This window comes from Spea bombifrons, chromosome 8, assembly GCF_027358695.1.
Source record: "Spea bombifrons isolate aSpeBom1 chromosome 8, aSpeBom1.2.pri, whole genome shotgun sequence".
NCBI classification, from domain to species: Eukaryota; Metazoa; Chordata; class Amphibia; order Anura; family Pelobatidae; genus Spea; species Spea bombifrons.
In genome coordinates, this window is record NC_071094.1 from 21456910 (window position 1) to 21468932 (window position 12023).

Consider the following 12023-nt stretch of genomic DNA (forward strand, 5'->3'; position numbering starts at 1 on the left):
AGCTACGGTATTGTTAAGGTTTATTGGGCACTTTTATGGGAAAAGATTATTGGCGTCAGGTCTGGAAACACCGCTTGCCGGCTAGAAGTTTTAGGGGGCTTATCCGATGCAAGAGTCGCATGTTACTGGCGTTGGTGGTTACCTTTACGGTTATTGGCGATATGTGGATGGCTGGTACTGTGCCCAAAGCAACCGTCTGAGGTATGTTTCACAGATGGTGCACAAGTCTTAATGCGGAAGTGCAGAACACTCCCTTGGCCGCAGGGCTTTGGACACTGGCAGTCTCTACAGGTGATTTAGCAGGTTATGCCCAGGCCCGGACTGGCCATCGGGCACACCGGGCATTTGCCCGGTGGGCCGAGCCACGGCAGGGCCGCACTGACTTAGGGGCTGATGGAGCTGCAGCTCCAGGCCCCTACCCTACCTACGGCCGCATTAACGCAGGGCATAAGGGGCACCTGCCCCTTAAGCCCGCCGCAACTGCGACCGGGTCCGCCACTCTAAGGGGCCGGGAAGTCCCCACCAAGGCCGGCCTTACGGGTCTGCGGCCGCACAGGGCTTAAATTAAAACATCGGGGTTTTTTTTTAACTTTATTTAACATCCTCCATGTTAAATAAAGTTTTTTAAGTTGAAAAAAAAAACCCAGATGTTTTAATTTAAACCCTGTACGGCCGCAGACCCCTAAGGCCGGCCCTGGTGGGGGCTTCCCAGCCCCTTAGGGCAGGGCCGACCTTTGGGGTGTGCGACCACCCTCCAGGGGGCGGCGGCGGCGGGGGGGCGGTCCGCACTGGGTGCCGCCAACTTGCGGCACCCGGCACCCCTCCAGAGACGGACAGTAATGTCCGCCGCTGGAGGAGCAGGCTCGCAAGGGAGCGGTATCGGAGGTCTTTGACAGACCTCCGGTTCCCTTGAGTGATTTTAAGCCGGGTTCAACCCGGCTTAAAATCACTCAAGGGAGCCGGAGGTCTGTTAAAGACCTCCGATACCGCTCCCTTGTGATCCGTGCGGCAACAGCTGCTGTGCGCCGGGGTTTGTTGTTAGATCCCGGCGCACAGCACTGAAGCCGCGCCCACCGCTGTCCGTGCCCTCTGACCCGGAAGAAGACAGAGAAGACAGAAGAACTGAAGAAGAGGAAAAGAAGCTGAAAGAAGAAAGGAAAGGTAGGAAAGCATTAAGTGAGAGTGGATTGGTGTATGTGTGTGTGGATTGGTGTATATGTGTGTGGATTGGTGTATATGTGTGGATTGGTATATGTGTGTGGATTGGTATATGTGTGTGGATTGGTATATGTGTGTGGATTGGTATATGTGTGTGGATTGGTATATTTGTGTGTGGATTGGTATATATGTGTGTGGATTGGTATATATGTGTGTGGATTAGTGTATGTGTGGATTGGTATATATGTGTGTGGATTGGTGTATATGTGAGGATTGGTGTATATGTGAGGATTGGTGTATATGTGTGGATTGGTATATATGTGTGGATTGGTATATACGTGTGGATTGGTATACGTGTGGATTGGTATACGTGTGGATTGGTATATGTGTGGATTGGTATACGTGTGGATTGGTAAGTGTGTGAGAGTGATGGGTGTTATGCTGTACCATTTCCAATGTCTTTTTTCATGATCTAATTATGCTCTAAAAGTACATCATAACTCCCATCACTCTATACTGTTCCATACAGTGGCAGAGCTGGGAGGCAGAGGCCTTGCACCCCCACCGCAGGACTCCTGAAAGGTAAGTGAACTTCAAAGAGGGAGAGGGTAGATAGTTAGGAGGGGGTAGTTGCGGCGGGCTTAAGGGGCTCTGCGTTAATGCGGCCATATAGGACCAGTCAGTCCGGTCCTGAGTGGGCCTATTTTAAGGTGGGGGCCTGGAGCTGCAGCTCCATTAGCCCCTAAGTCAATCCTGCCCTGCCACAGGCGCGGTCGCAGTTGCTGCTTGCTTCGGCAACAAGGTAAGTAGGGTGAGGTAGGGGGGTGCAGTGAGAAGGGGCAGAGGGGGGTTAGATAGTGAGAAAGGGGGAGGGGATAGATAGAGGCGCTACATATTGAGAAGTGGGGAAGGGGGTTATATAGTGAAAAGGGGCAGATAAGATGAAGAGAGGGGGTAGTGTGAATGCATATGAGAATGAATGAATAAATGTGTGGATGAATTGTGTGAATGCGTATGACAATTAATGAATTCATGTGAGGATGAATTGCTTGAATGATTTGTGAGACTGCATTAATGAATGTGTTAATGATTTGTGTGAATGATTAAATGCAAAGGTGGTACATGAAGGGTGGGCTTTAACAATAAATAAATAAATAAATATGGGCTGCTCAGGCTTAAATGCCCGGGCCTATTTTTTGTCCCAGTCCGGGCCTGGTTATGCCCATACCAGCCCTTATACTTTTATTTGGTTTTAATTGGTTTATAGTTGACAATTTTAATCAAATGTATGCAAAGTAAATGGTGGTCATATATATTGAAATAAAGATTTGATTTATGGGTGTCACGGTTAGGGGAGATTTTAAGCAATACCGTGGCCTATTTTATCCAAAGCTGAATAAATGATCTTATTAGACTGGAATGTGCTTGTGCTTAATGGGGTATGGGGGCCGTATTTGAGGATACTAAGGTCATGCTGCAGCAGATCCATAGAGAGACAGGGCTTTACCGGTTTCTAATGAAATGTGGTATTAACAGTGTTTAATGTAGCCATTTTCAATCATGTGGTTTATGCACAAGTGTATGAATTCAACTTATGTACTTATTATATTTTCTTGTTAACGCACTGAATGGGATAAAATAGTTAGCAGTTTTACATATACTGTACATGTATGCAAATATAATCCTAGTAAAAAAAATCACATTTCAAATAATCCAACAATATATACATACCGCATGTAATACATAATTAACAAAGAGTGAAATGCTATTATCATTAGCCTGGGCAGTTTTCTTTAGTGTTTATCTTTAAGCAGTGATAGTGTTCAAGCCCTTCTTTCCATTGTCAGCTCAGGCAGGGACCTGTTGTTGTAATGGTCAGGTGTCCCAGTACCTTTGTCCATATAGTGTGTGTGTGTGTGTGTATATATATATATATATATATATATATATATATATATACATACATACTGTATACTACCATTCAAAAGCTTGGGATCACTTAGCTGTTTTCTAGATGTGGTAACATAATTGCCCTTTTAAACTTAAACTTGGATTAGCTAACACAACGTACCATTGGAACACAGGAGTCATGGTTGCTGATTAAGGGCCTCTGTATGCCTAAGAAGATATTCAATTAAAAATCAGTTGTTCCCAGCTACAATAGTCATTTACAGCATTAACAATGTCTATATTTCTGATCTATTTGACATTATTTTAATGGACAACATTAACTTTCCCCTCAAAAACAGGGAGATTTTTTAAGTGACCCCAAAGTTTTGAACAGTAGTGTGTATATATAGCTGTGGAAAAAAACAGCCTTTTAGTGTTTCAAATTGTACATTGTGATTAGCATTTCATTTTGCTAGAAGCTTCTTTACCTCAATACGCAGTGGTCACTGATATTGAAAAACCTGCTTAATTATTTCCCATGCCCTGTACTTACCTATATTGTCACCACTCACCATTCCATTGGAGGAATAACTTACTGGTGAGGAATATTCATGCAATTGCTTAAAACATAGCGCAACCTCTAATTACAAGATGAATAAGATCGAAAATTTGTGCCGTATCAAACTCACACTTTACAACAGCAAAGTGTGAGTTTGATACTGCACAAATGTTCAATCTTATTCATCTTGTAATTAGAGGTTGCGCTATGTATTTGTTTTTTTTATGTTTCATGTTACGAGTTCTAAATATTTGGACAGAAGATCCTTCCATATTCGGATATAAGTATATGTATCTATTTTTATATTAATTTTTGATATCACAGGGTGTGAACAACACACTGTGAATAGAAAAAAGTAATATAAGAAATATAGTAATATAGAAAAAAAGTAATATATTTATCTTTGAAAGTGTGTATAAAAACACTATTGGTTTTCTGAATGCTTTATTGAATTAAATATGTAGCTATTGCTATGTCATAATGTGTCATACAAGGTATTGGCAAACTCTACCATCCAGCCATACTTCTAACTACACACTCTAAAACAAATGTGTGGCTCTTGTTGCAATGTTGGGAGGTATGATATTTCCAGTGAATAGGCTAGGCAAAGGTAGGATTTCCTTTCTGATCCCCCCCCCCCCTTAGTGGATCTATATTGTGTTGGACAGTTGGAGAGTGTCTTTTCTTGGGTTGCAGCTGCCTATTGTTGAGAAATACTTTTACATTTTTTGTTATCACTTACGGTTATCAATTTGGAAAACATTCTTTATTGAAAGGTAGCAATTGGTAAGTCTGCAGCCAAAACTGGATGCCACACCCTCTATGGCAAGAGGCCAAAGGCTGTCCTTAAGGCCTAGAAATTATTTCTCATATATGGAGCCTCTAGAGTAAAAAACAGAGTTCTAAGAAAATCTAAATAAATTAAGTTATTATTCTCTAAAGGTTACTTAATTACATGTAGAGCTAGCAAAATATTACAAAAGGCACCCTCCTTAAATAACTGACCACTAGTGACATCTGTAACCACACTCAAAACAAATGTAAGGTTATTTTTTAAAAAATTCTCTAGGGTTGGACCTGCTTGCACTTAAATGTTAACTTAAGGAAAGAATGGAGCCTCCAGACAGGCATTGATCTTGAGGCAGGGCAACATCTAGTTCCACTGATTTCTAGCCATATCCCACCTATTTCGCCCACATTGGTTGCCACTTCTCTCAAAGTAGCTAACTTTGCCTTATTTGACCAGGATCTGTTTGCTCTTTACTCCTAGAACCTCCAGAGAAACACACTTGAAGAGTGCTTTGGTGGTTATTGAAATGAATTGAAACAGGCAGAAAATAAATAATGCATGGGATCAAATGTGATAGGCGATGACTGTTGGAAAAGGAGCAGAGTATTTTTGGATAGAAATAAAAGGTATATATATATATGGTGAATATTTTTTCAGTATGGTTCAAAATAGGTGGGGCAGATGAGAAAGATAGTGGTATATGCAAGAGAGACTAAGATGTGCCATAGCCAGAACATGGAAGATATCAGTACCCTAGGATCCAAATCACTACTAATTATATAAACAATGTGTATATGAATTATAAAATTGCTTAGCCCAATGTTAATGGAAAAATATACAGTCATTTCATACAGTGAGCTTTAGTTTTCTGCAGCAAGTATTTATGAATTTACTGAACATTGTTTACAATTTGTTAGCTCTGCCATCTACAGCTTAGAGTAATTTACAGCCTTTTGGCCTTTTATTTGTCTGTGGGCATCAGGACCTCTGGTGGAAATTCAAACTCATTTTGCCCTAACCAGAGCTCTGGAAGCTCATTTGCCCTATCCAAGCCCAACTCTAGTACCAAAGACATAAGAACATCTTCATCGACAAGATCCAAGTCAAACAATCCATTTGCATTGGCAATAGTGCCTTGGCTGTTTAATGTCCAGGATTGTATTTCCTCAGTTGCCTGGTATTGGCTGTTAAGTCTCTGAAGCTGCATGCTTGCAAGAAGCTGCTTCGATGTGGTTATCTCAAACGGGGTTTGCTTGGCTGCTATTATGGCCGAGGTCCCCAGGATAGCACTGCTTGGCAAATGAGGAGCAATGACCACACTGTCATTCTTGGTTGATGTTGGATATTTACATATAACCACTGTTTGTCTATCCTTCATTGTCAGACATTGGCTGGTTCTGGTTAAAAGGACCTGTAATAAAGAGAATGGAAAAAAATCATATAACATGTACCATCAGAGACACTCAGCATCATAAAGATGATGGGTGATGCTGAAAGAATGCCTGTTTAAAATATATGATCCAATAATAATTAATCAAATAGGCTAAAAACATTTTTTCTTTAAAAACCTTTTAAATATGATATAAGATAATGGATCTTTGTCTATAATGCTTCCGGAGAAGGGATCTCTGTACTTCTACTGAGGCTCCCCAGGAAGTCTGTGTATGGGGTAATTAGCCTGGGCGGTGACCTGGTCGCAACTTTACGTTGTATGACCCCCAGTTACTATAAAAGAGTAGTAACAGTGGTAGAAACACACTTGGTAATTTACAACGGCAGCCCCATCCATTCTCCAAATATCATTTTAAAAGGGGAATGCCTGTGTTATGGGGTTATGACCACAATAGGGCTAGGCCCAAACAAATTTGTAAATTATTAATTGTAAGTTTTGACCATGGAATGCCATTTTTCCTCTCCTCCTTCCTGTTTTATCAAGTAGTGAGCCTGCAAATGATACTGGTGGACCCAATAAACTAGTTATTTGTTGGGACAGATAAGATCCAGGATATAAGCCTAGTCGTCTAGAACTTGGCGAACAAAACAGAAACTACTAGCAGCTAGGTTACTTCATGCTACAAGATTGTAAGCTTGCTAGCAGGGCTCTTTCCACCTAATGTATCGGTTTGTCTTAGTCTGTCAATTCCCATCTTGTCATACCCCTTGAATATATGTATTGTATTAAGCGCTGCGTAAATTGTTGGCTATATAAATAAAAGATTATAATAATAATGATGATTCATTATGTGCAACTGCCTACCAACCCTAGGATGACCACATACAATTTTAATTGTTATTGATTTATAAAGGGCCGTCATATTCTGCAGTGCTCAATGGGCTATTCTGCTCTGTCTTATTAGAGTATATTTACATTTCTTGGATTTGTAACATGACTACATAACTACATGATTTCACTGTGCTTTATAAAAGACCATCCTTTGTGAGTTTGAATAGCTGCGTTTACCCTGCATAATGCATACTTAACGTGTTTTTTTTTCTTAAAAAAGTTGTCAACTGTCCTGGATGGATTTGGGCGCTTGCTCTTGCACTGTGTTCTGTGATATCCTGGGAAATCAGCAGTTGCAGGGGTCGGGGCAGTGCCGGTTGGGTAGATCACGTATCTTCCTCTAATTGGCCCAAAATTAAGGCAGTGCAAGGTATGTTGCTTCAGACCCCTGCTTCTGCACTCCCTAACCCTGTCTTCTAGTGATGCTAAGAGCCATGAAATATCTGAAGAACTAAAGAAACAGACCTTGAGCTTCCACCTCAGGACCACAAGAAAAAAAAGGAGAGGGAGAAAGGTAAGAGATGGGAGAGAAAAAGAGAAATGAGGGAGAAAATGAGGAGGAGAGATAAAGAGAAAAAGAAGAGATAATGAAAATGATTAAAGATGGGGGGGATAATGAGAATGGGGAGAGACAATGAGAAATAAGAGAGAGATAGCGATAAATAATAGGAGCTATAAAGAGTAAAAAGGGAGCTAAGTAAATAGGGGAGGGGCAATAAAAAAGGGGAGAGAAAATGTATTCGTATTTTGAAATTGTTAGAGCAAGTAAATGTGTGGCTGCAAGGGAAAATGTAAGCCAATATGTTTGTGTGTAAGTGTAACCATTAATGTACAAGTGTATGTGTGGACAGGCAATTGTAAGGACATATGTGCATTTGTGTGTATTTTGACAGTCTATCCATACTTTTACTGTTTTGGGTCTAAAGGTAATAGAATGATTCACTCTAGTACATGTAACCCAGGTGCACTATTTAGTATTGTTTTAAATTACTATGCTGCGTTCAAAAGGTCAATCCAAGTAGATGTGTATTGAGCACATGTTAATTGCTATTATGCTTATTATGCAGGTTGAACAGAGCGGGTGGAGCTTTGGGTTGGGAAGTGGGTGCAGTAAATTTTCAAGTAAGTACTCGACAGCTGTGTTCAAATGATGGCAACTATGCCTTAAGTATGCTTTTAGGAGAAAGTCATACATGCTGATAATGTATAGTGATATCAGACAATGCCTTATTCTTCCCTGAGAAACATCTCCCGAATTTGATCATTCCTCACACAAGAAACAACCAAAATATGTATTCTCTCCCTTGTGATGTCCTGCCTGGATTATTGCTAATCCCTGCTAACTGGTTTCTCCCTTACCCACCTTAGCTAGACTAATCTTTCTCTTTCACTGTTCTTTATCTGCCAGTTGCTCCAATAGCCCCCCATACCTTCTGGAATCAAATTCAAACTTCTGACCTACAGAGCCCTTAACAACCTTGCACTCCCCTACATCTCTAGTGTCTTATCCAAATACACCCCTAACTGCTCTTTGTCCTCTCATGAACTGTCTCTCTCTTCTACCATCATTACATCTTCCCACTCCCGTGTTCAGAATTTCACACATTTTGATTAGACATTCTGCACCCTTTCCCTGGGAGTTCCCTACCCCGTTCTGACTTTCTCCCTTGTACGCACATTTCAAAAGCTCTCTGAAAACAACCTTTTGCAAGAAGGGCTTTCTAGCACACAGCCAGTATCATAATCAGGTCATCTGAAATTGATCAACTCATCTCTATCCAAGCCGTTCTCTAATACTGTTTCTCATCCCCCTCTACCTATGATTAAGCCCTCTTCTCCTCTTGTACCAGTTTGTTATTCTGTGCAATTTAATATTATTGTTACTGTGATGTATGTTGGCCAAATAAAGCGTCAACTTTGACTAACCAACAAATTGTACAAAACACAACCTCACAAATAAGAGGTGAGTGTATGACAATTTGATGGCTATAGCATCCCTTTAAGTTGGTTACAGCTATCAAGAGTTGTACACATATGTTGAATAAGTTTGACACTGGGAATAATTAAAGTTTATGGTTCACTGATTTACAGTAGAGTGTATAAATGCTTAATACAGAACTCTGGCAGCTGCATCAATAGGGATGTCATTAATTGCTTTGCATATCACATACTGAATACATTAGGTAATATATCCACTTGAGTGCATGCTATCATGAGCTTATTAGGCAAACACCAAGTATTACTAGTTTATTTACTAATCCAAACTGGGGTCTGGCATAGTCTGTCTCAACAATGATTTAATGTAATTTAAACAAGGTCCTTTTACAACCAATGGACTCAATAGTATGTCCACTGAGTACTCTCCATAATTTAAATGAATAAACCAAAAACCAAAATAAACCAGAATAAACCAAAAGAAGGTGAAGGCTGGCGAGAATAATCGTAAGCGGGGAATACTAAATCAGTTAAATGGGAGGGATAACATTATAAAAAGGTGCATATATAAATGTCCATATCCTAAACATACTGTATAAATAATTATTAGGTAGCACATGCCCTTAGTCATTCAACACAATGTGTAAGACCAAGTGATATAGCTGTGATGTGAGGCAAAACATTGTTATGATTCACAAAACGGGAAGTGGCTATAAACAAAATAGCAAAAGCATTGAAAATGGCCACTTCCACCACTAGGTCAAGAAGAAGCTCCAGTCAACTGAAAACATATGAAGCAACCTGGAAGAGGACATATGTCAATATTGTCTCAAGGTACTGTGAAAAGGATGGTTTGAGTGGCCAAAAAAATCTGAGGATCACAGCTGGAGAATTGCAGAAGTTAGCTGTGTCTACAATCCGATGTCACCTACATCACTACAAGTTATTTGCAAGGGTTTCAAGGAAAAAGCCTCTACTCTCATCCAAAAACAAACTCAACCGTCTTCAGTTTGCCAGATACTACTAAAACTTAAAATGGCATCGGGTGTTATGGTCAGATGAAACCAAAATAGAGCTTTGGCAATAAACACCAGAGATGGGTTCAGCGCACACAGAGAGGCAGCCATTTGCAAAACGTCCTCATGCCCACGGTTAAATATGATAGCAGCAGTGTTAACCTGCCATGTCTTTTCCAATCTCATCAGGCATTATAGTAGAAGACTCCGAGCTATTATCTGGGCAAAGTATTGACTAAAAGGGTGCCAATAATTGTGCCACCCATATATGTATGTGTTTGCAATTGTTTGATATCCATGAGAGCAGAGTAGTTTTGTGTATTTTTGAAGAAAAAATCAAAGGGCTAAACATTAAGTTTTTCCACAGCATTTTTGCTCATATTTACCAAGGGTGCCAAAATGAGTGGAGGGCACTGTAAGTTGTGGTGGGGGTAAAGGTGATGGAAAACCTCTCCACTTCAAATTAAGTGGGTAGCAGAGACATTTACAACCGCCAGACAAGCCCAGGGTTGGAAAACAATCAAGTACCGTACTTGCCGGCGTATAACACGCACCCTCCCCAGGACCGGAAGTGAGGGAGACGTCGCTGCAAATCGTGCAGCTCTAGGATTTATCGGCGTATAACACGCAGGTAGGGTTTCAGCTTCATATTTAGGTTTAAAAAGTGCGTGTTATATGCCGATAAATACGGTAATTTTATAGCTGCTCCAGCGCTCCTCCCCTGCAGCCAGAGAACTGTCACAGTTATAACATTCTCCAGCTGTTCAAACAGTAACAGGGTTTTCCATATCTTTGAATCAATGTTTATGCAGCTACAGGATCATGAACACAATAGGATAGGATGGGTGAACTGAAATTACTGTTTCCTCTCACATAAGGACTTTAAACAACTATATGGTGCTTTTGTGGACCAGTAACAAATAGGGTAAACTACCATCAATCACCTAGGAAAAAGTGTAGAAAACTTGCTGTTTTATAAGTAATAAAAATACAGTAAAACATCTAAATGCAATCCAGTTACAATTTACCCCCATAAACTGCTACAAAACTGTTAAATTCATCCAAGTGGGCCAGTTGTATGCGTATTACAATATACTGTATGAGTAACTGTGTTCACAATATATAAAACAGGTGTTTTTTTTGTTTGTTTTAATTTAATCATCACTTGTACAGACCCATTTTGTTGTTAATGCTACACAGATTGCCATTAACCTTACTTAAAGTCATTATAATTTAATAGGTATGTTTTTTGGTCTTTCAATATCAATAAATATTTTGACAAGGCTGCAAAGAGCATTGTATTATTGGAATCTGAGAATAAGTGTTAATTATACTAATAAGATATACTTGCACATGTAAACATGCAGCGTGTGTGCATACACATAATGACAATTATATTAATTAATAAAATTGTTAGTTTCACACTCACTCATAAACATTTTTTCAAATAATTTGCTAACTTACCTTCCTTTCAGTCTCCCAAAAAAAAAAAAGATTATTAACAGCTCAAGCTGAAAACATATCCCAAAATGCTGATGGATTGAGAATTTTCATTTAAAAGATGTTTATTTTGAAATTAAATGCTGGCACAAAATATTTCCCTTCATTGTTTCAGGTTATAGTGGAATCTCCCTTGTGGTGCAGGTTCAGAGTTTCTATTCCAAATGCAGAGATGTGGAACTGTCTCAGCAAATAGGAAACTGATCTGATAAGTAGGTATCCAAAACAGGAGCCAAGTTTATACCACACAGGCTGGAATAAAAAACACAAAGTGGAACACATCCAGCTGACTCACAGAAACTAACTCTTCCCTCTGGGAAACGGTAGGAACGCCTCTTTAATGCAAATTATCAGTCAATTGTCAATACTTCAAGCATTTCCAATGCCCACAGAGCAGCCAGGCAGGATGTTAGCGTGTACCCAATGTAGGATGATTGTTGGATTGTATACTGTATCATACTCAAAAACTTCTTTCTAATGTAATTAAACACATATTTTTAGTACAGTCTGAGTTAATACTAGGTTTCTGACAAAAACTCAACTGGTGACTAAGAATAATGTAAGAAGACTGAGAAAGTGGCAGGCTTGGATGTAACATAGGGCTGATACCTGACCACAAATTGAACTTTGCTTCTACTGTGGCATTAATTCTCTGAAAAGGTTGTATAATGTAGTATAAGTACAGGAACACAGAGGTTTACAATGCTAGTACAAAGTCTAGAAATACTTCTCAGCTGGGCTGTTAGAAATGAAAAGACTATCTGTGTCTGTTTTATAAGGAAAAACAGCTGGGCTACAACACCCTCCCTTTTTTTAATTCCCAATGACTCAAAACAAAGAGCAGATTGTCTGAGGTTAATGTAAAAAAAAAAAAGTTTCCTTGGGTTATCG

At 39.8% G+C, this 12023-nt stretch overlaps 1 protein-coding gene across 1 annotated transcript; it reads right to left on the reverse strand.

Annotated features, from left to right (window-relative positions):
• Positions 1 to 5322: 5322 nt before the first annotated feature.
• Positions 5323 to 5804, reverse strand: CITED1 (Cbp/p300 interacting transactivator with Glu/Asp rich carboxy-terminal domain 1). Its single transcript, XM_053473806.1, has one exon. It carries the CDS (start codon positions 5773 to 5775, stop codon positions 5359 to 5361), a length of 417 nt encoding a protein of 138 aa, XP_053329781.1. The 5' UTR covers positions 5776 to 5804; the 3' UTR covers positions 5323 to 5358.
• Positions 5805 to 12023: the final 6219 nt, after the last annotated feature.

What these genes read in the sequence shown, in the direction of transcription:
- CITED1 (XM_053473806.1), bottom strand. Translation starts at nt 5,775, where the DNA reads ATGAAGGATAGACAAACAGTGGTTATATGTAAATATCCAACATCAACC.